The sequence below is a fragment of the Mesocricetus auratus genome, unplaced genomic scaffold, assembly GCF_017639785.1.
Source record: "Mesocricetus auratus isolate SY011 unplaced genomic scaffold, BCM_Maur_2.0 Super-Scaffold_100007, whole genome shotgun sequence".
Lineage (NCBI taxonomy): Eukaryota > Metazoa > Chordata > Mammalia > Rodentia > Cricetidae > Mesocricetus > Mesocricetus auratus.
Window position 1 is genome coordinate 83,822,334 of NW_024429191.1, and position 24,338 is coordinate 83,846,671.

General features: G+C 43.2%; 1 protein-coding gene across 2 annotated transcripts in view; it reads right to left on the reverse strand.

The window, feature by feature from the left end:
• Positions 1-24,338, reverse strand: part of Ern1 (endoplasmic reticulum to nucleus signaling 1) — a 91,066-nt gene that overhangs the window by 42,056 nt on the left and 24,672 nt on the right. For both annotated transcript variants that reach the window (XM_040749950.1, XM_040749951.1), the window contains exon 2: positions 20,053-20,173. In XM_040749950.1, coding sequence (XP_040605884.1) covers positions 20,053-20,173 — 121 coding nt within the window. The remainder of the gene's footprint in view (positions 1-20,052; positions 20,174-24,338) is intronic.

The following is a 24,338-nucleotide window of genomic DNA, read 5'->3' on the forward strand; positions in this document are numbered from 1 at the left end:
GCCTGATCTTCTTGTCATTTGGGATTTTGCTGTGAAGTCAAGTCTTTCAAACTTTATCATATGTTGACTCTGCTCGTAAGAGCAGACAGTGTTCACAACAGAGACACACACCAGATGTGGTCTGCAGGCAGCAAACAAACAACTCACTAACCCAAAGACACCGCAGGAAACAGGGTGAACGTTCAGTCAGTAAGCACATGTTTATCTTTCCCATTAATCACCTCTCAGTACACTCTCACAAACAGACTGATGCAAGAGACAGGAAATAAAGGCACACGACACTCACTCAACTGAAACAAACCAGGCAAGGTACAATTAGGGTCCAGAAACTCCAACTCAGCCTCAAAGGTACACAGTCAGCAAAGCAAGATGTCATATTCCACAGAAAGCACAGCAGTATAAAGCCATTTATCTTTTTTGCTCACTTCAGACACTTAATGGTGTCACAGATAAAACAGAGGAAGGAGACACTGCTAAAATCTAGCAATTATAAAAATAAATTATGGATATTACCATGTTTGAATTCCTGTTCACAACCTGATCTTTGCTGTACAGTTCACTCAGTGTCGTGGACTCAGTTCTAGAGGCAGATTTCCCTAGCTCTTTACGGCTTATCTACTGGTCCTCTAGCTTTTTGAGGCCTCAGGTTTGATGATGTACTCTGAATCATAAGATACAGGGGGTTAGGGGCTGAAGAGATGACTCAGCAGTTAAGAGCATTGGCTGCTCTTCCAGAAGACCCAGATTCAATTCCCAGCAACCACATGGCAGCTAACAACCGTCTGTAACTGAGTTCGAGAGATCTGACACCTTCACACCAATGCACATAAAATAAAGTTAAATACATTTTAAAAACAGATACAGGATATTGGTGGGAAAGAGAAGGTTCCCTGGGCCAAGAACATTAATGTCAAAAACCATTCTTGCTTTCTAGTCTTAGGAAGAGATAAACTCTAGGGCTGTGTTCATATCTACTCAGTATAACAGGGTACTGGTCAAGCTTCTGCTAAGGTATAGACCAGGTTAAAAACTCAGAAGCTGCTCAGCTTCTAAGCTATAGCAATGGCCTGTTCCACAGATAGTTTTCTTCTTAAAGAATCACTGGTAGCCAGGCATGGTAGTACATACATGTAATTCTAGCACTTGGGAGCCTGAGGCAGGAGGATTCCAAGTTCAAGGTCAGCCTGGGTTAGTGAGACCTTATCTGATAAGGGGGAGAATGCAAGATTTGCTTGAAAATAGTACAGAAAAGAGTTGTGTGAAGGGCAGATTAAGCAAAAGGCAGACTGCTGATAACTTGTTAGAGATGGAAGCAGAAAAACTGGGGAGGGGAGTAAAATGGGTGTAATTCAAGGTAAAGGTGAGGTTAGCAGGTAATGCCATGGGGAAATACCACTGAAAACAATGTTTGATCTCTCCCAAGATTACCTTGGGAAGAAACCAAACTGGAAGGAGCAGTCGCTGGACTCAATTCCACCAGCTGGTGACACTGCTACCATACTGTGCAAACCTAATCCTTGTTAACCAGAGACAAAACTGGCAAAGCAGATGCCCACACTTTGCTTTGTCCAAGCTCAGGGTGGAAGGGTAAATGCTCCTAACTCCAATAGAAGCCAGTGTTTCCTTGCTCCATCTGGAGGGGCTCCTTTGGAATCTCTCTCTCTCTCTCTCTCTCTCTCTCTCTCTCTCTCTCTCTCTCTCTCTCTCTCTCTCTCTCTCTCTCTCTCTCTCTCTCTCTCTCTCTCTCTCTCTCTCTCCCTCCCTCCCCCTCCCTCTCTCTCCAGCCCTAACCATAAGGCAGGGAAGAGCCTAGGTCCCTACCTGGATCTACTCTCTCAAAATCAACTGGACATTTCTTTTATGTGGTACCAGTACCTGAGCCTCCACTGTCCAAATTATTCCCTCTATCTTTCACCTAAGACTAGCTTTTAAGTCCCCCATATTGTTTGTTTTGAAAATACTTTTTCATACAATATATTCTAATTAATGACTATCCCCTCCCTCATCTCCTCCCAGATCATCTCTACCTTCCCATCCATCTAACTCCATGCCTTCTCTCTTTAGAAAACAAGTTAAAAAAGAACAGAACAAAACAAACAGAAAAAGAAAAAAGAAAAGAAGCACATACACAGAGAAAGACAGACAGACACACACATAAATGAAAGCTCCAGGGCTAGGATTGAGTACCCTCTATTGTTAATAGAACCTAACTTCTTAAATCCACATGGGACTGCATAATTGAATATGGGAGTCATGAGGATTTGGCAAGAGTGAAAGTTCTCTGAACACCAAGGTGTTTTTGGCAGCCCTCAACCATGCTGCATCGCACAACCTCACTCTTGGTTCCGAATATACTTTGCACCTTGAATGCTATCATGCCATGCTATGTCATTAATACTGCCTGAAACATTGGGTCAAAATAGAGATGCCTAGGCTTATGCTATGAACGACATTATTTTTATTGTATATCATCTAAAGATAATGGTTTAAAGTCAATTATTGTGGTGCATACCTACAATCCCCAAACTTGAGAAGTGTATAGTCCAGAGAATTAGAGGAGTTCAAAGGTCATCCCCAGCTGCACAGTAAGTTCTAAGGCAACCTGGGTTACTTGAGACTGTATCAAAAAGCAAACAAAACCCCCACTACCAACAACAAAAAGAAACATAATTATTTAATTTAATTATTAATTATAGAAACAAAAACTTTTAATATTTTCCTACTCTCATTCCTCAGCATGTTATCAAATTACTATTATCTTTAGATTGTATTGTATTAAAATGTCTGATTTAGGCTGGCGTTGGTGGCGCATGCCTTTAATCCCAGCACTTGGGAGGCAGAGGCAGGTGGATCTCTGTGAGTTCAAGGCCAGCCTGGTCTACAGAGCAAGTTCCAGGACAGCCTCCAAACAATACAGAAAAACCCTGTCTTGAAAAAAAAAAAGTCTGACTTAAAAAACTGATGTTTGAACTAAGTTTGGTGGCTGCATCTTTAATCCCAGCACTCAGGGAGACGAAGGCAGCTCTCAAGTTTGAGGCCAATGTGATTTGCACAGCAAGTTCCAAGCCATTGGGACCTTATCCCAAAGGAAATAAATATTTTTTTAAAAGAAAAGCCCTGCTGTTTGAGTCACTGACATTAGTTTCATTTTTAAAAAGTCATTAATTTACCTTTGCCCTGTAATTAGGAGAAAATTTCCAACCATTTCTAAAATAGTCCTAAATCTACTTCTGTCATTTTGTACTACAGATTTGTGTGAAATGGGTTCTCAATGGTGGCAGTTATAAAAGCAAACTATTGATCAATTCTGAAAATGTTGAAGATGCTCCACATCCTACAGTGTTAAACGTTCAGTCAACGTTTAAGTCTTTTTTTCCTTTTCTAAAAAGATATTTTTAGTTTTCACTTTCTTTGTATTTTTACTGTGTATCTTCATTATGTGTTACTGTACAACATAAGGACATTTTCTTTTTTTATTTTTCTTTCTTTTCTTTTCTTTTTTTTTTTCAAGACAGGGTTTCTCTGTGTAACAGCCCTAGCTGTCTGTCCTGGAAATCGCTCTGTACATCAGACTGGCCTTGAACTCACAGAGATCCTCTTGTCTCTCTGCCTCCTGAGCACTAGCCACCACCACCAACAAGCAGGACATTTTCATATTAGAAGTATATATATATACAATGAGAGAATGTCCCCACCCTACCGCACATACTCTATCTTCTTCAAAGATTTAATTCTTGGAGCCAGAGAAATGACTCAGTGGTTAAAAATACTTGCTGTGCAACCATAAGGATCTGAGCATGGTTCCCAGGACCTGTGTAACAGTTGGGTGAAATGTGCAGCACATCTGTAACCTCATGCTTTTGGGGATAGAGACAGGGCTTTTGGGACTTACTGGCTGGCTCTCTTATCCTAAAGTGCAAGCTACATATTCAAGGAGAGATGCTACCTCCAAGGAAGAGGGCAGAGAGCAATAAAGAAGGATACCCAAGGCCCATATCCTCCGGTCTATGTATGGCATAAGTTACAAGACTTAATTTTTTATGTAAAAAAACTAATGAGATATCATTAGTATACAAATTTACATCTGCTTTAAATGGAAAATTATATCTATATTAAATAATTTCCTTAAAATAAATTTATTTACTATTTATTATCAATATATACCTAATTTATTTTAGTTTTTTCAAGATAGCATTTCTCTGTAGCTTTGGATCCTATCCTGGAACTCGCTCTGTAGACCAGGCTGGGCTCAAACACACAGAGATCCACTGCCTCTGCCTCCCGAGTGCTGGGATTAAAGGCGTGGGCCCCTACCACCTGGCATACACCTATTTTATATGCCTATATAGAGACAGTAGTATGAAGACGTCACATGTGAAAAGGTGTCATAAGTGGAAAAGGTTTAAAAAAACTCAGACCAAAAAAAATAAAATAAAATAAAACAGTCTAGGCTCGCACTACCTTGCTGACACCATTTCTCCCTAACATGCCACCAGTTGCCAGACTCTGTGGTCTGTTTCTACAATGACCACCATTCTGCTTCCTAGTTCTAATATACCTTCAACATCACTAGAACCCTTTGTCTCTCAAGCCCTATCTTTTCTCCTCATCTACAGGCCTTGGAAATCAGACAAACATAGTCTTTACTCATAGTTCTGCCAATGACATCTAATGATTTTGGCAAAGTTACTTAATCTCAATTCCAAGCTGTAAAGAGGGAGGAAACAGAGATAACACCAATTTCATGGAGCATCTTTGTATGGATTAAATGCATATTAAATATTTGTCAACATTTTTTTGTTTGGTTGGTTTTGGTTTTTTTCAAGACAGAGTTCCTCTGTGTCCTGGCTGTCCTGGAACTCCCTCTATAGACCAGGCTGGCCTCAAACTCAGAGATCTGTCTACCTCTGCCTCCCAAGTGCTAGGATTAAAGGTATGCACCACAACCACCTGAAGACTTTATTTCAATGCTTTCAAACATAGAAGAGTGACCCTCCCAAAGACATAAATCAGAACACACTTCTAGGACTCAGCATCCTTTGGTGGCTTCCTAGCTCATTCAGGCCTCTGTTCCCTGCATTCCCCACCCTGCCACCCCCACACACCAGTTCCTCTTCAGTCTATCCCAGCATGCCACTTCCTTGTATTCCTAAACACAGTCAAGCCTAGCTCTGCCTCAGTGCCCTTGCATTTCTCTTCCCTCTACTTAGATCTTTGACCAATATCATACCTCAATGGTTTTCCATGACCAGCTCATCCTCTGCCAAATCTTCCCTATGGCATTTGTCCCCTCTTAAATTCTGGATATTCTGCTATTAGTTTGTTTCAAGATACTGTCTGCCTTCTGTTGTTTGCTATACTCTTGTTACCTAAAATAATCTCAGACACATAGGAGGTATCCAATACATTTGCTAAATGAAGTAATTGAAAGGCATTAATTTTCACCAGGTGCCAGCAGTTGGCACACACCTTTAATCCCAGCGCTCGGGAGGCAGACAGGCAGATCTTTGTGAGCTCAAGGCTAGCCTGGTCTACAGAGCTAGTTTCAGAACAGGCTCCAGAACTACAGAGAAACCCTGTCACTAAAAAACAACCCCCCCCAAAAAAACAAAGCAAAACAATAATAATAATTAAAAAATGAAAATTTTCACCAGGTGCTAGTGATACACGCCTTTAATCCCAGTACTTAGGAGGCAGAGATGGAGGAGGAGGTCTACAGAGTGAGTACCGGGACAGCCAGGACTTCACAGAGAAACAACAACAAAGATATTAATTTCCTTCCTACTTCTTATCCAGTCTACATATCTATCAGTGATCACTTTTAATTATCTAACGTATTTGCTTCATCAACTACGTTCCTCAACCCAGGCCTCTCTCTGAACATTGCTGAAAACACTGAGTCAGCTGGCAGTGGTGGTTCACCCAGCACTAGGGGCAGGGGCAGGGGCAGGTGGGTCTGTGAGTTTGTGTCTCAAAAAGCCAAAAAGAAAACACTGCAATCATTTGGGGCAACATTATGTACATATATGAATCTGCTGGGTCCCATATCATTAGGATATTTATTTATCCACTTCCTGGTTGGTCTCTGTCCCAGCTTATCCCTGGTGTTTCAAATCTCCACTCCTTGCCTCCAGTATCACAGGTAAAATGTAGGAGACTGTAGGTCTCTGAGACTTCTCACCTTTCACCCATGACTGAGTTTGTCCACTCCATCCTTTAAATGCAGATACTGCACACTCCTGTTCAGAGGCCTAGGCAGCATCCCATCTCTAAGGATCTCCTGCTCCTTAAAGCCTCTGGCTCCTCCCCCTCTCTTCTGCATATGATCTCCTTTCTTAACTGCATCAAATTTAAGTACACAGTTTGAAAAATCTTGAAAGACATATAGCCTATGTCATTGCCTTCACACATAGAACATTCCTGTTATCCCCAACACTTTCTTACACCCCTCTGGAATCAATATACCCAAATTATCCCCACCCCCAGACAACCACTGTTTTTTGTTTGTTTTTAAGTTTGGCAAATGGAGATTCTTTGTATAGAGATTCTTTTCACTGTACAATGCTTTTGAAATTCATCCCTGTTTTGTATCAACTAATTAATGAGTAGCATTCTGCCTTAAGGATATGCCACTATTTGTTTACCTATCTATTTATTGATGGACATTTTGGTTGCTTCCAGGATTTTGTGTGAATAAACTACTAACACTTCAATATGAGTCTCTATTTAAACTTTTTTTTTTCTTTCTCCTGGGAAACTATTTAAGGAGTGCAATGGCTGAGTCATATTATTTACATTTGACAAGAAACCAAACAGTTCTCCAAAATGGATATAGCATTTTACAACTACCTACAGCATCCAACATTAAGGTTTTTAAAATGCTGATTTCTAGGTCCAACACCTAGAAAATAAATGTCTGGAGGGGCAGGAATTTGCTCTAGTAGCATGTGCTGGGTGATCTGATGCTGAGCCACACAGGAGAGCTCCAAGTTCCCTGCCCACTTTCCCACCCATACTTTCCCAGCCCTCTGTCATGATGGCACTGCCACATAACATGTCAGTGAGCAAACCTAAGACAGTCTCAAATCCTTCTTGGTAGTTTCCACCTGGCACTGACAATGTTCCCATTTCCAGCTGCTCAGGCCCTAGCACTGACTCCCTATGACCCTAAAGGGACTGACGCCCCTGTACTACCCAGTCACATAACCTTGTCCTTAGTATTACGTTCTCTTACTATTCCCACTCAATCAGATCCCAAGTTTTGTAAATTTTGATTTACTTTTTTTTTTTTGGAACTTACCTCCTATTTTTCATTTTATCACTTTTGAAACAAAGAGTCACTAGGCAGTGGTGCTGCACACCTTTACTGCAGGCACTAGGGAGGCAGAGGAAGGCAAATTTCTGAGTTTGAGGCCAGCCTGATCTACAGAATGAATTCCAGGATAGCCATGGCTACACAGAGAAACCCTGTCTCAAAATAGATAGATAGATAGATAGATAGATAGATAGATAGATAGATAGACAGACAGACAGACAAAGGATTGATAGATGAACAAATTAATAAGGAAGACAACAGAGAGAGGAGGGAGGGAGGCGGAGGGAGGGAGTCTACACTTCAACTCCTCACCTCAGAGTCTCTGCCTCTCAGACCCACATTCCACTTGCTACTACCTAAGAGGGCTTGACAAAGACAATTCATGACCCTTCTGCCTAAAACCCTCCAATAGTTCCTCTCCACATGCCTAATGTCTTCTACTGCTGTGGCTTAAGTTAGTTCCTTCAGGTTCATAGCACTCTATGTCAGCAATTTCTTCAAAGAATTTTTAACAGTTCCACTTCTTGAGTAGATAGGTCTGAGCAACTTAGTATTTAGGCTCTAGTAGCTGAGAAGCCATTGGGGGGAAAAACATGCCAAACATAATAAAATATTGAGAACTGTTTCATTCTCTTTCTTTCTTTCTTTCTTTCTTTCTTTCTTTCTTTTGTTTTTGTTTTTGGAGACAGGGTTTCTCTGTGACTCTGGAGGCTGTCTTGGAACTAAAGAGCTAGACCAGGCTGGTCTGGAACTCACAGAGATCAGCCTGTCTCTGCCTTCCGAGTGCTGGGATTAAAGGTGTGAGCCACCACCGCCCAGTGAAAACTGTTTCATTCTTAATCACAATTACTTACTAATAGAATATGTACCTGTCAAGTACTATACAATTTTCAGACCTTATAATAAACTGCATGTGGCCACACTCATTACCATTTAACACAGATTTTTCACACGGTATTTGAATTTTGTCATAGCAACTGCCAAAAACTCAGATTCATAAAGATACAATACCATTGAAATGAATGTAGCATAATCTGAAGTTAAAATGATCAACTCCTTCAAGCATGATGTCTGACACTTGTCAGCTGCAGACAGGCCCATTTCTCTGGGGTTTCCTGCACTGGTAACTCTTCCCTGAACTCATCCTGGGCTTTGATGTTGGGGTCTGTACTTGCCCCTACTTGCTCTCCTCCATCTGTCTGAGTCAGTTTGCCCCTCAGTCTCCATTCAAACCATCTGCTGAATGTACTCGGTCCATTTGATATGTTTCTCATGGGAGACTTTGTTTCATGTAGCTTCGTTGGTATGAGACTATTTAAGGATTGTACTGAATTCCAAGTACTTTGGGCCAGGGTCTACCTATTTTGTTTGTTGTGAAATATACACAGCAAATAGAGAAAATTAGCATATATTTAGTGACTAACCAGAGAGCAGGCCTCTGAGTGGCTGTTGTCCAGGCCTTTGCCCTCTTAATACACAGTGAACAATGCAGTCTGCAGAATGAAAAGCAATCAGTAATTTAGGACAGTCAGCACTGCAGGAAGAATGCAGCCAAATTTTCTAATAAAAAGGATAATCCCACACAAACACCTAGGCAACACAAGTTAAAAGCAGCTGTCCAGGCACAGTATGTTAATTCATTCATGTTTAAAAATTACTTAAATTTATGGATAAGATGATGTGGCGTTTGCTTTGAAATAAAAGGAGGAAAGGGACAGACTGTCATGTGCTGACCATTATTGGAGGTGGGCATTGGTTACATGAGGCTCTCTTGCTGTTGTTCTCTTTACTTTGTATATGTATAAAACTTTTTTAAAATGAAAAATCTAAAAACAAAACAAAATGAAAAAAAAAAGGCTTAAAAAAAGCTATTTCAGAAAACCCTTCCTAACAGGCTGGAAACAAAGCCTTTGCTATTCCACTCTCACCTGTAAGACACCTCTGGAGGTCTGATCCCCAGTTCCCCAGGCAACTGCCTGTCAGAAACCCCCCACCCCCACCCCAGACTTCCCCAGCACTGACTGGACAGACTGGTATGCAGCAGGGGAGGATGGGGACAGGGCACACGCTAAACAGAGAAGGCTTTGATGAGGTCAACCAGTGTAATTAGCTGTTTCAAACTGACAGACAGCTTTCTCTGGAGGTGACTCTAGGCTGACTTCTCCCAAGCAGGAAGAGGTAAGAACACTTTGATTACAGAACCTTTGAGAACAAAATGCTCACTTAACTACTGCTCAAACAGCCTTGAGAGATCATTCTCTTCCCTACTGGAGATGAGCATCAGTATTTCTGGAACACTCCACTTCTCCAGGGTATCTAGATACACATGGGTAAAGCACAGGTCGTTCTTTTCCTCCTCCACCTGATAACCTCTATCAGGCTCCACATATAACCACTGGAACCAGCTTTCTCTCTTGGGACTTCTCCAGGACAACCTGGATGTTATAGTGCTTGGTCAGACACTTCCAAGTGCATCTCTCCAAGTGATCTGAAATGTTCTTGACTGGTCCTTTCAACAGGCATTTAAGGTTTGTCCAAGAGTAGTGCTGTTTACAACTAACTGATCAAAAGGCATAAGAAGAATAATGACCAGAGATGAGATCCCACATGCTTTGCCCACCAGGCACACACTTTCTTTTTCCTTCCTCCCTCCTTTCTTTGTCCCTCTTTCTTTTTCTTTCTTTCTCAGAAGGACAGAAATCCAGTTATCAATAATTATCTGTTGAGATTTATCATATGAGTCTCAAAAAACAAACACTGGGTGTCTACTATCAGCTTAGTTCTGTTAAGTGCTTTATGGGATAAAGGAAGGATAGACACTGGCTTGTGAAGTAGGTACCTATGTCATGACACATACAAAAACTTCTGGAGCATGTACCACATGCCATAGGATCTCCTAGGTGTGGGCTGTAATATTCAACACATGCGCGCGCGCGCGCACACACACACACACACACACACACACACACACACACACACCTTTGTAGAGAAAGCAGGCCAAGAGTATGGAGGTGACAGGAAGACGTGAGTTAGAAGCCACTACACACCACAGGCCTGGTCAGGGCGGTGTGTTCCTGCTGAGATATAACATGAGCTGGACTGCTGGCCGAGCCACCATAAACAAAGCACAGAAAACTTCAAAATGGGGGTATGTAAGTACCAGGACCAAAATGGAAGCTTCTGAGATGAAGAGAAGTGTGATGCCGTCCTATGGAAGTGAGGTAGGCAGGCAGGCAGGTAGGCAGATAGGTAGGCAGGCAGGCAGGCAGGCAGGCAGGCAGGCAGGCAGGCAGGCAGGCAGGCAGGCAGACAGGTAAGTAGGCAGGCAGGCAGGCAGGCAGGCAGGCAGACAGGTAGGCAGGCAGGCAAGCAGGCAGGCAGGCAGGCAGGCAGGAGGTAGGCAGGCAGGCAGATAGGTAGGTAGGCAGGCAGGCAGGCAGGCAGGTAGGTAGGCAGGCAGGCAGGCAGGCAGGCAGATAGGTAGGTAGGCAGGCAGGCAGGCAGGCAGGCAGATAGGTAGGTAGGCAGGCAGGCAGGTAGGCAAGTAGGTAGGCAGGCAGGCAGGCAGACAGATAGGTAGGTAGGCAGGCAGGTAGGCAGGTAGGAGGTAGGCAGGCAGGCAGGCAGGCAGGCAGGCAGGTAGGCAGGTAGGAGGCAGGCAGGCAGGCAGGTAGGAGGTAGGCAGGCAGGCAGGTAGGCAGGCAGGCAGGTAGGCAGGCAGGCAGGTGTGCAGGCAGGCAGGTAGGCAGGTAGGTAGGTAGACAGGCAGGCAGGCAGGCATCAGAATACCAAAGGAAAAAGAAGAAAGATCACAAAAGTAGGGGAAGGATGCAACAGCTCAATTAAGACAGGCCTAGGGTATTGTGAGATGAGTGAGAGACCAGCAAAATAGAGCCTGACTAAATAAAGTACAAGTAAAGATGACATGGAGATTTTCATCCTAGAAGACAAGACACCAATAAAGATATCCTGCCTCGGTAAATAAGGTGAAGACACATTGAGGAAGACATCCAGTATCAATCTCTGGCCTCAATACATTCATACACAAGTACACATGCACCTCTCCCATGCTCCAAACATACCACTCACACTTCAAGAAATCTGGGAAATGACTCTGTGGATAAAGTACTTGTTATGTAAGCATATGGACAGGAATTGGATCTCTAGTACCCATGGAAAAGCTGGGATTAGCATTAACCACCTATAACCTCAGCACTGGGGGAAAGACAGTAGAGGGAGGTGCCCAAAGAAAAAGATGGACTCCAGGGGTTTGTGGGCCAGTTAGCCAGTTAGCCAGTCCTGCCTAATTAGTAAGATCAGGGTTCAGAAGGTAGAGAAATGACTGAGGTTGACATCTTGATGTCAACATGTGATCCACACACATGGGTGAGCATGCATGCACACACAGAGACACACATAGGGGAGGGAGAGAGGGAGGGAGGGAGGGAGAGAGGGAGGGAGGGGAGAGAGGGAGGGGAGAGAGGGAGGGGAGAGACAGAGGGGAGAGACAGAGGGAAGAGAGAGAAAGAGAAATAGAAAAAGAGCTGGGCCTGATGGCACATACCTATAATTCTAAGTACTCAGGAGGCTGAGGCAACAAAATCAGAAGTTCAAGGCCTGCAGGGACTACAGAATAAGATCAAGACCAGCCTGGACAATTAGTGAGATACTATCTCAAAGTAAAAAGGTAAAGAGAGCTGGAGATACAGCTCAGTGATAGAATACTTGCACAAGGGCCTAGTACTACCAGAAAGATAGAGAACCCAATGCATTTTCAAAATAAAAAGCTTTGCTGAAATCCCTCCCCTCTTGTTAGTCTTAATTTCAGGCCTCCGGTGAGGTGGAAAGGAAGCTGATGTGTGTCATATCTAAAGCCTGGGAATTCCTTAAGAAATGGAATTACTAAGAAAATATCATCACATTCCACAATTTCCCTGTCTCAAGCTTCCATTGTTCTTTTGCTCTTTTGATCTCTGGCTGCTCCTAAGAACACAGACTCAACCACAGGTACTATAAAAGCCACAAAAAGCTGTGTGAAATTCAAGATAAGAAACCAGAACTGCCTGCTACCACAGTGGTACAAGTGACAGGGGGCAGATGCATCTAAGGAGACAAGGTAAGTCCCACATGTTTCCATGGACTCTCAAGTGACACTCGGTCAGAAGAGTCCTGGGAACTAAAATGACATTAAGAGCCCGTCAGTAATCCAGAGGCCCCATTAGGGAAGGAGAAATCTGGCAGGAAGACAAAACCCCAGCACAAGCTGGAAGCACCTTCATAGGTTGCAATGAAGAATCTCAGAACTCAGGTGAAGAAGGGGCTTACTTTGACTGAGGACCAAGGAAGTGACCTGGCCATGAAGTCTTTGTCCAACACTATAAGCCATGGCCAGATTTAAAAAAAAAATAAATAAATGTCTGGGTATTTTGGCTTACATATATGTCTTGTGTGCCTGGTACCATCAGAAGCCAGAGATGGTGTCAGATCCCCTGGAACTGGAGCTACAGATGAGCGACTATGTGGGTGTCAGATATTGAAGCTGGCTGGGTTCTCTGGAAGAGTAGCCAGTGCTCTTAACTATGAAGCCAAGGGTTTCTGAGGCTGGTAAGGAGCTCTGAGCCAGGAAGTGAGTCTCGAGACATGCGTGAAGCAGACTGATGGGTCTCACAGGCACACTATGAGCTCAGCCCTGACCACATGAGCCAGTGCTTCTCAGACTAGCTGTGGTATGGTACCCATAGTTGAAAAGCCCACTAAGGATGTTCATGCTTCCTTTCTTCACTTCTCTTCACGCACGGGTGGCACAATCCCCACATGGTTATAGGTGGCAAGCACTGGAGGCAGCATAACTGTCCTTCAGGGACAGCTTTAGTCTCACTGGTGTTTGAGTGGAGAGGGGTGGGGTGGGGTAAATCTGATGGCAGTGATACAGGCAAATGAGAAGGCTATTAAAAAGTAAGGGACAGTGAGGAATGAGGATGAAGGCTAGCAGACTACCAGCCTGGCTATGACCTACAGCTGGGGACTGAGAGGAGTAACAGTCAGACTCAGAAGGTACTTCCTGGACCTGCACAACAGCACTGTGGCCAGCTGAACCCTGAGGGGTAGCAGAAGAGTAACACTCTAGTTTCTAGACTCATGGGCCATGACTGTCAGCATAGGAAGGACCAAGGCAAGAAAAGAAAAGTCATGTATTAGGCTGTCTTCAAATTTCAATTAAGTAATTTTGTTATAACCCCTCCTGAGAATCTCCAATATTAACCACTCACGGGACACCAGGGTAGTCTGGCTGGGACAGCAGCCATGCTGCATGCTTCGTAAGAATGCATGATTAGTAAAAATGATTTTAAATTGGACCCAGTCCAATTTGTATCCACCATTATTGGAAAAGAGATGGAAGGAGATATAGTTGGGCTACTAAAGAAGAACTGGTAATTTGATGAAGATCTGAATGTCAAAAAGCAGCAGCAGCAGCAGGGAGTGTTTTAGAGAGAGAACAAGGAGCCCTAAGCCAGTCCTGGGAGTATTGAAGAGTCCATTCAGCTGCACCAGACCAGTGCAAACTTTGTAGAGCTAGTGTAGAGCAAAGCTGCACACAGTTGGTGTCTGGTCTAAAGCTGCAGAAACGGAAATACACAAACCTGATTTCGAAGGCAGACAGGGATTGTTGTAGCACAAAACCAGGCTTGGGAAGACTACACCTAAAGCAAAATGTCACAATTCACCTTAGTGCCCATAACACATAAGCCTCATTTTTTGTCTACTAGGTATAATTCATTACTTGGGCACAAGACACCTCTATTGCTGGGAACACAACATGTGTTTGGTTGAGGAGCAACTGTACCTTCCAAAAACCAGTGTGGAAATGGGGGATGGGGAGGAAACGTGTAAAAGTAAACAGGAAAGCATGAAATGGGAGTCCCAGATATGTATTCTGAAGAACACAAGTTTGATGGGCTGAAGGCCTGTGCTTGCATCCACACGTTTCTCCCTCCAGCTCCACTGTCTCAGGCCCTGAACCAAATCTTCCCTTGTGTGGACATATGCAGTACACTGCTGCCTAGTATCTCAACTTCTTCCTGGTCCCATTAGTTCAGTCTCATTCAATACAGCATCTACTGATCTTCAAACTGGAGGCCAGGTACCCTGGTCTGCTTTACTGTCAAAACATCACAGACTGAGGGACTTAAGCAAATGACACTTATTTTTCTTAGTTCTGGAGACTAGAATTCTGAGATCAGGGTCCAGTATGCCTTGGCTCTTGTGGGGGAATCTTTTCATGGCTAGACACATTTTCTCACTGTGCCTTCAAATGACAGAGAGAAAGGCACATACACAGGTCTCTCCTCTTCTCATAAGGACACTAATGCAAGTATGGAGTCTCATCCTTATATTATTCATAAAGTCCTCACTGTCACATACCACTAAACTGGAGCTTAAGAATCTGTCCTGAGTTTCTACTACTGTGAAGAAACACCACCATGACCACAGCAACTCTTATAAGGAAAATATTTAATTGGGGCTGGCTTACAGTTTCAGAGGTTTGGTTCGCTATCATCATGGAAGAACATGGCAGCGTGCAGGCAGACATGGTGCTAGAGAAGGAGCTGAGAGCTCTACATCTTGATCTGCAGACAACAGGAGACTGTGTACCACACTGGGCGTAGCTTGAGTGTATGAGCCCTCAAAGCCTGCCCCCACAGTGGCATACATTCTCCAACAAGGTCACACCTACTCCAATAAGGTCACACCTCCTAAAGGTGCCACTCCTTATGGACAAAGCATTCAAACGCATGAGTCTATGGGGCCATACCTGTTCAAATTACCATAGGATCCAACCTGTGGAGTTGGCAGGAACATATCCCGTCTAATATCCAGGCATGCCACTCCTATACTTGGATTCTTCCATTTCTTTCAATATCCTTCCACTGACCACCAGGCCCAACACTGCATTCTTTATTGGAGGAGGAGATACACAGAAATCTGTGAGCATATTTTCTGATGGTCACAGAGATTGAGGCCAAAGATGCTAGGCAGTATTCTTTTTTTTTTTTTTTTTTTTTTTGAGGTAGGGTCTCTCTATGTAGCTCTGGCTATCTTGAAACTCACTCTGTAGACCTGTAGACCAGGATGGCCTCATAGAGATCCACCTGCCTCTGCCTCTGCCTCCCAAGTTCTGGGATTTAAAACATATACCACTACACCCAGCCATTGAGTAGTCCTGAACAACTAGACAGACATACTGCTCTGATTTGCCAGTCACTCACATGGGACAAAAACCTTTAGTAGCTATTCAAGGCCACAATATGCTTTAACATAGGCACAAAAACATATTTTGTATGATATAATATACTGAATTTTCTCAGACTATACCTACTGTATGAGTCAAGACTGCTTCTTTTACTTGAACACTACCATGAAGTTTCTACCATCTTGGAAAGTGTCTCCATGGCTCTGTTGATATCCTCATCTCCATCAACAGACCCAGTATTTCCTCTCTGGTGAAGTGTCCCTCATAAATGCAAGGCCCAGCGTGAATTCTGCATATATGATTAAAAATTGTTTCCCGAGCAAGGTAAAGTACTATGTATCTAGAATGTCAGTACTAAGTCTAAGTGAGAAGAATCACACATTTGAGGGCAACTTGAGCTCTACAGACCAGCCTGGGTTACATAGCAAGATCCTATCTCACTTTTTAAAAATTACAGTTGAGCAACAGATTTCTTTATAAAACTATATATGTAAGTCACTATAAATTTTGTTTCAGGAAAGCAAAAGCATACCTTTTTAATAAGTCATATAAAGGCAGAACAGGGTCACTTATATCCTACTTGGCCCTATCCCTCTCCCAGTTCAGTTTAGCTCCACCTGCTCCACTCCTCCCATACCCATCCATCCCAATGCTCTCCAGTAGGAACTCTCTGCCCCTACCCTGTATTTCATTGCTATGACAAAATACCAGACAGAAGTAACTTAATGGGGAAAAACATTTTGGCTCACAGGGTTTGTTTTGTTTCACTTTATTTTATATGCCATGTGTATGCCTGGTGCTTGTGAAAGCCAGAAGAGGATCCTGGGTAACTTGGAAATAGAATTACAGATAGCTGTGAGATGCCATGTGGGTGCTGGAGATCAACCCCAGATCCTCTGGAAGAGTAGTCAGTGTTCTTAACCACTGAACCATCTCTCCAGCCTCTTAGCTCATAGTTAAGAGAATACAGTTCACCATAGTAGGAAGGCCATGACAGAAGGGGAAGCTTAGTCCATGAGAGTGGAAATGGGAGGCTGCTGGTAACATCATGTTGACCAGTGAGAAAGTGAGACCCAGCTACAACCCTCAGGCAGGGCTGGTCCCCAGTGGCTTACTTCAGCAGCCAGGCCTCACTCTTCAACGTTTTCACAGCCTCCCAAAAGAGCACCAAGCAGCTGCGGACATGAGCCTGTGGGAGATCATCTCCAACTCAGAAACACTCCATCAGATCTTCTCACTACGGGTGAAGCTCCCGTCTCCCTGAGGTCTTGCTCAAATGGCATGCACTCCGTGGAGCCTGTGGAAAACTGAGCCTTCAACCCTAGCACAGCGCTGAGTTGTTTTCCTGCTCTGCTTTTCTCCACAGCTCTTTTCACTATGAATTTCTTTCCTGTCTGTGTTGCTACTGTGAACTCAGGCAAAAGGGAGTCTTTTTTTTCCTCCTGTTTTATTCCCTTACTATATCTTCAGAGTCTATAACAGTGTCTAAATACTTCATGATATAGTTGTATATTAAAAGTTTAGATATTGAGATACTTAGTTATAGCTATAAGATTAAAATTATATTGCTACCTTCATAGTATCAATGTGTTACTACTATCTTTGTACAGAAATATAAACTGAAGCTACTGGATCCAGAGCTTAATTTAATTTTAAAATGTAGCTCTGTTGGGTTTGTCGGTATACATCTATAATTCTGTCACTCAGAAGGTCCAGGGAGGAAATCAAGAGTGAGGGCATTCTAGGCTACTGGAGGCCCTGTCTCAAACAAAAACAATAACAAAAAAACAAAACAACCCCTCCACAGTTCATTCTTAACAATAAGATCTACAACATGGTAGATTAAATGATTAGATCTTAAATCACTAACTTATCTTCCCTCTCCCCGGAAACAGGGTTTCTCTGTGTAACAGAGCCCTGGTTGTCCTGGCATGTGCCACCACTGCCAGGCACACTAACCCATTCTTAAGTGTCTTTGACAGTTTCTCTCTGCCAGGCAGTGGTGACATATACTTTAATAGGAGGCAGAGGCAGGTAGGTCTCTGTGGGTTCAAGGCCAGCCTGGTCTACAGAGGGAGTTCTAGGACAGTCAGGGTTTATACAAAGAAACCCTATCTCAAAAAAAAAATTACATATATAACAAAAACAATTCCTCCCTGAGCTGCTTACCTAATCAGTAGCTGGGTTCTATGAATCTATCCATGGCTTTTCCCTATTATTTTCAGGTTGCTTTTCTGTCTCTAATCTTCCCACACAGGCTACTGCTGGATTAATCTGAAAGCCGAACATGTGATGAGCCACTCACTTGTTCAAACATGCTAATAGCTCCCAATTTCCTGTTTAATCAATCAGGCTCAACATACCCTGTGGCTCTGAACTCTACCTCCAGTGTATCCCCAGACTCCTGCTGAGTGCCACCCCCCACCATGCCCTTTCTCCCAAATCCCACAACCCTCCCTTTTCTTTGTCAGGTCTCCACCCCAAATGAAATCCCACCCCCACCCTGCCCCCTCAAGCCATGGCTCACCTCTGAAACCATCATGTGACCAGCCTATCCAGTGGCAGGACCTCCCTTGAGCAGTCATAGAACCTTCCTCTACCCTGAAGCTGTCTTCGCTCCCTATCCAACTATGGTGCCGTGAGGACAAGGTCTCCCTTTTTCTTTATGTCCCATATAGTATCTTTCCCAGGCTAAGAGTCTCTCCTTTTAAATTTATTTTTATCTCAGGTGCATTGGTGTTTTGCCTGCATGTCTGGGTGAGGGTGTCAGACCCCCTAGAACTGGAATTACAGTTGTGAGATGTCATGTAGGTGTTGGGAATTGAACCAAGGAGATTCTCTTAGTACACATTAAATGGGATGGAAAAAAAAAACAGAGAAAAAAACTTTCATCTGTCTGCACAGGGAAGAACAGACTGATTGATGTTTGAGTAAGGAACAGACAAGACAAGCCCCAGGTGTACTGGACACAGCCAAGGCAACCTGTGAAATGAGCCGGGGAAGAAGAGAGTGACCAAGATATCTTGCCTTGAAATACTAAAATGAAAGGACAGGCCCCAACATCCAATGGTCAGAGTATTTCTTCCAGTCCTTTGTGACTTGTTCTAATTTTTGAAATGTAAAAAATTCATAAGACTGTACATATGAGTTCTCAGAGCCTACAATACAAGACAGCACTAAGAATCATCTTTTGGCCACTCCTTTTTTTTTTGTTGTTTTTTTTTTGGTTTTTCAAGACAGGGTTTCTCTGTGGTTTTGGAAGCTGTCCTGGAACTAGCTCTTGTAGACCAGGCTGGTCTCCAACTCACTCACAGAGATCCGCCTGCCTCTGCCTCCTGATTGCTGGGACTAAAGGCGTGCACCACCACCACAATAGTGCTGGTTCTTTGGGTGCCTTAAAGTTCTTGCTGCTCATGCAGGGCCCAAACAGGTGGGGCAGGATGACCCTAGTATTCAAGCTGCCCTTAGTTATGGATTCGAAGCAGGTTTGCCGAAGTACCGACAAAATGACGTGTGACCTTCTGAAATATGACAATATTTTTCCATCTGGACGACTGCTTAACAAAAGAAAATTAAGGGCCGGGCGTTGGTGGCGCACGCCTTTAATCCCAGCACTCGGGAGGCAGAGGCAGGTGGATCTCTGTGAGTTAGAGACCAGCCTGGACTACCAAGCGAGTTCCAGGACAGCCTCCAAAGCCACAGAGAAACCCTGTCTCGAAAAACCAAAAAAAAAAAAAAAAAAAAAAAAAAAGAAAATTAATGTTGTGCCCATGAAAATAATAAGCTGTGGAAAAGTGATGAAAGGAAACGCATCGGTCAGACCTGAATTAGACCAAAGAAGACTTACTGATGATGGATAGGACAACAGAGAGGACATTGAAATCCTCGAATCTGAGAAGGGCATGACTTTGTGGGAAGATTGCTTTGAAAATCAAGCAGGATGACTTCTCCAGCTGTAGAACTCCCCACCACTGACTGCCACCAGAAGGGAATGACAGCAAGACAAAGGTTCAATGAGAAACAAGCTTCATTTCCACAACTCAATAATGTGGTTAAGTTGGGTGAATGTCAAATCTTACAGGCCATGGTTATTTCAGGTTCTATAAAAAACAAGTGAGTAATTTAAAGGGTTGAAAAGAAATCTTATAATTATGATTACAAGACTCTGATCATTAGAATTTAACAAATTTAATGCAGAAGGTCTTCAGAAAGCAGCCAGAGCTATTAATAGAAAAGCCTAGAGCTTTTCAGAGTCTGGACAGAAGCAATGAAGCATAAAAGATACGATAGTTTCTTCATCTGCTGCATTCAGTGGAGAGTCATGAGAGGCTGTAGAGTCACCCTTTGGGCAGAAGTCCTTTTCCTCTTTTTAGATCATTCTCCTTTCTTATTTTATTAGACAGCATATAGCCATTTTTCTTTGGAATACGTTTGCTTGGCAACAGTTAAGCAAGTTTCTGTATCACTCAAGGACAATCAGAATTACCTTCTTTTAAAGTCCACTTGATCGAGCCTGTCCTCTTGCTGACAGCATGCAAACTTCCGTCCAGGGTTGAAACAAACAACAGGGTTTCAGGCAGTGTTACTGTGCTGGCACTTCCAAAACTCTGCAACAAGACAGACAGTATCTTCATGCCAATCCACTCCTTCAGCCTGGACATATATAATCACAAACTCCTCAAAAATCATCCTTTATATATGATCAGACATCTTCCAGACACAGAAACCAAGGCCTACATTCTCACCCAGAAGCACATGTCCAGACAAGAGCTGAGTCACTTTATTCTAAGTGCTGATCCTTCCCACAGACCAACAGGTCTATAATCTAACATAGCAAAAAACTCTGAAACAACCTATGGACAGCTTCCCATGAAATGGGTAGTGGGGGAGGGGGATAATTTGGTCAGCTCTCTGGCTTCCTTCTCTTGGGTCTATTTTACTCTAGAAAATCTTGGCATGTTATGAGTCCATAACTGAAAAGAATAACAACTGCTTCTCATCTGCCAGGAGATTTTTTTTAAAGCAAAGAATTACAGGAATACATTTAAAATAAAATAGGACATCAGCCTTTGTTATATAAACGCTATATATGCTAAAGTATCAAGATTCGTGAGCTGGAGAGACGGCTCAGCAGAGAAAAGCATTCTCTGTTCTTCCAGACGACCCAGGCTCAACTCTAGCACACATGTTAAGCATTCTTAACTGCTTATACTCCAACTCCAGAAGTCTGATATCCTCTTCTGGAATCCATGGGCATCCAAACACACATGGCATATACATACACACATACATATAAATAAATAGTTTTTCAAATCTTTAAAAGACAATGTACTCCGCCTGGTGGTGCTGGCATATGCTTTTAATCCCAGCACTGGGGGTGGGGGGCAGAGGCAGACAAATCTCTGAGTTTGAGGCCAGCCTGGTCTACAGAGTGAGATCCAGGACAGACAGGGCTATACAAAGAAACCCTGTCTTTAAAACAAAAAACTAAAACATCAGGAGTCCAATGTAATTTATGATATAAACTGAAGCTGTTATTGAAGAAATTGACAAAAAGACTAACTCCAAACTTTTCTTCACAATCAAAATACAATTTAAAGTCTATTTCTTTTGTTCAATCAATCGTGACTGACAATGGAGGGCCAGATGTGGCAGCCCATGCCTGTGGTCCCAGCAATTTAGAGGAGAAAGTAAGAAGATTATGAATAGAAGATCAGCTTGTACTACGTAGTCTCAAAAAAATAAAATTTTAAAATTATTTTATTTTTATTTATTTATTTTTGGATTTTCGAGACAGGGTTTCTCCGTGTAACAGTCCCCTTGGCTGTCCTGGAACTCAATTTGTAGACCAGGCTGACCTCAAACTCACTGAGATCCACCTGCCTGTGCTTCCCAAGCGCTGGAACTAAAGGCGTGTGGCATCACCACCTGGTTATGTACTATTTTTTTAATGGACTCAACTTTCTAATATTTAAAAAGCTGAAACAGAGACATGGTTCAACAACAAATTTTACATGTGTATTAACACAGACTTTAAATCAATGGTACAGAAAATTTCTCATATACATCATCTAGTGAAAAACAAGAACCTAAACCTTATTCTGAGTATATTGGATGGAGCTCTGTCTGTGTGTCCTCTGTCTTTGCTAGGATCTGTATCCTCACCATAGGATTTCCATAGGATCTATCACATGCACCCAGATATGTGTATGACAGTTGGTATTCTCCTAGATAAACTTGCCCCGTTGAGATGGGGTTCACTCAACTGGGTCGCACTTTTTGTAATGGACTTCTTTTTCTTTGTCACTATCCCACAAAATACCTAGTTGTATCTACTGTGTGTGTGTGTGGAGGGGGGGTCTTGAATTTAAGCAGGTCAACGATGCTTGCTTAAACTGTCACATTTGAATTTCGGTATAAGCACTCTTTAGAATATGAGTATAGTTGTCTTTTCATATTAAAAACAAAAGGATTGGGCAGTTACTTGTGAATGGGAACCTGGCCAGAATGTCTCCTTGCTCTCTTAAAAGATAGGGCCTGATGAATCTCCTTAGGGCAGCCCAAGGTAGCAGGACAAGCACTTCAGGCCCCACATTCCTCTTTCTAGGGGGTACCCACTGGAGGTACCCAGGAGGGGTGATATTGGAGCAGCTGTCGGAAGTTGGCTCATCCCCTGAGTGCCAGCCTGGAGGGCAGGAGGTGCAGCCCTTGCTTGCATACAGTCTTTCTAGAAGGGTGAAAGAGCTGACTTTCCTGCTGCCTGAAGGATCTGTTATCTGTGCCGGGCCTGGAGTCTAAGGAAGAGTTAAAGGCTACTGGAGGAACCCGGAAACTGGACTAGGAGGGAAGCCACAGAAGCCTCAAAGGTGGTACCTGTCCTATCTGAGGATCTAAAGGTCACTGTTTGGGAATGGTTGAAATCATTTTGGCTCACAGGGTCCAGAGGGTAACAAGCTACAAGTGGACCTGCCCTCCCTTGACATGAGAAAACTGCATGGCTCAGAGCAAATAGTTACCAAAGAACTAACCACTTTGCAAAACTAGTCTTGGACCCATGCAGGAACCAAGGCTTGGATGTCTAAAGTAGAAAATAATAAACTCAGGTAGAGTTTTGTTGTTTTTCACCATATGGACAAAGCTGGATGAGAGGAAGACAAAAGCAAGCCTGAGGAGAAACTTGGCTCAAAGACAATGAGAGAATGTCTGTCTTCCATTGTTCCCTGGACCTCAGCAAAGGCTTTCCTTAAAGGCTTTCCCATTTGTGTAAGTCTGCTGGAATTGGGTCTCTGTTACTTACTCCAAATAGTTCACAGCCCCATCCTTCTATTTTAGAAAGACAGTGATGAGGCTTGAAGAGATGGCTTGTGTTAAAAGCACTTGCTAATCTTGCAGAGGACCATGATTCAGTTCCTAGAACCCATGTGGCAGTTTACAACCTCTATAACTCCAGCCCTCTTTTGGCCTCTATGGGCAGCAGGTACCCATGCAGTATACATACATATGTTCAGACAAACACTCATACACATAAAAATAAAGGGGCCGGGGTGATGGCTCAGAGTTTAAGAGCACTGGCTGCTGTTCCAGAGGTCCTGAGTTCAATTCCCAGCAACCACATGATGGCTCACAATCATCTGAAATGAGATCTGGTGCCCTCTTCTGGCCTACAGGATACACTTGGACAGAACACTGTGTACATAATAAATACCTTTTAAAAAACTATAAAAAATTGAGAAAAAAAAAAAAAAAGAACCAGAGGTAAGGGTTTTTGCCACCAAGCCTGATGCCCTGAGTTCAATTTCCAGTATCCAGATTATGGAAGGGGAGAGCTGCTCATTGGGTTGTCTTCTGACCTCTACATATATACTATGGCACATGTGTCTCCCAGAAAAATAAAAAACAAAAAACAAAATGACACAGAGAAGCTATGCAGTGATGGCACACGCCTTTAATCCCAGCACTTGGGAGGCAGAGGCAGAAGGATCTCTATGAATTCGAGCCCAGCACTGTCTACACAGTGAGTTATAGGACAGTCAAGGCTACACAGAAAAACCCTGCCTCAAAAAAACCAAAGTAAATAAATTAAGTAAACAAAATCACAGAGAAAAGATAAAGAAAATATTACAAAATTATAGCACTATCATTCTCTCCTCCATTTCCTGAAAACACACAAGTATGCAGGTGAGAGAGAAGCAGGCCTTTAAGGGCATTTATGTGAGCACCTGAGTTCCGGGACACACTTTCAATGTCAGGATGTCAGGCAGCTCTGCCCCTTTGATTATTAGTAGTTACCAATAATCTAAAAGAGTAAGAGAGTTGCCATTACTGAAGCCTTCATTGCGGTATAGAGAATGCCCCAAATATCTCATCACAGTAGTAGAGTCTTAAACCACTTGAACATTAGTGCTCCTTTATTACCAGCAGGGAGACAAAAAGCCATCTACCTTGTTTGAATAGCTTGAAAACACAGGAAAAGCAATTGTCTGTGGTTGACTGGTGAACCGAAATAAAGCACCCACCACACAACTAGCATATCTTCTAAAGATCTCAAAAACACGGGGTTTGGAGAGAAGCTGGGTTAGTCACTGAGCTCTAGCTGCCAGTGTCATGTCCACAGTCACCTCATGACCCTCACCATGCTTGGTAGGTTTTGCTCTTCACTGATTCAAACTGGGTGTTCCTGGGAACCATTATAATCCACCCTCCTCTCCCTTTCTTTCTTCCTCCCTCCCCCCCCCTCCTTTCCTCTCCTTGAGACAGGGACTTACTATGTAG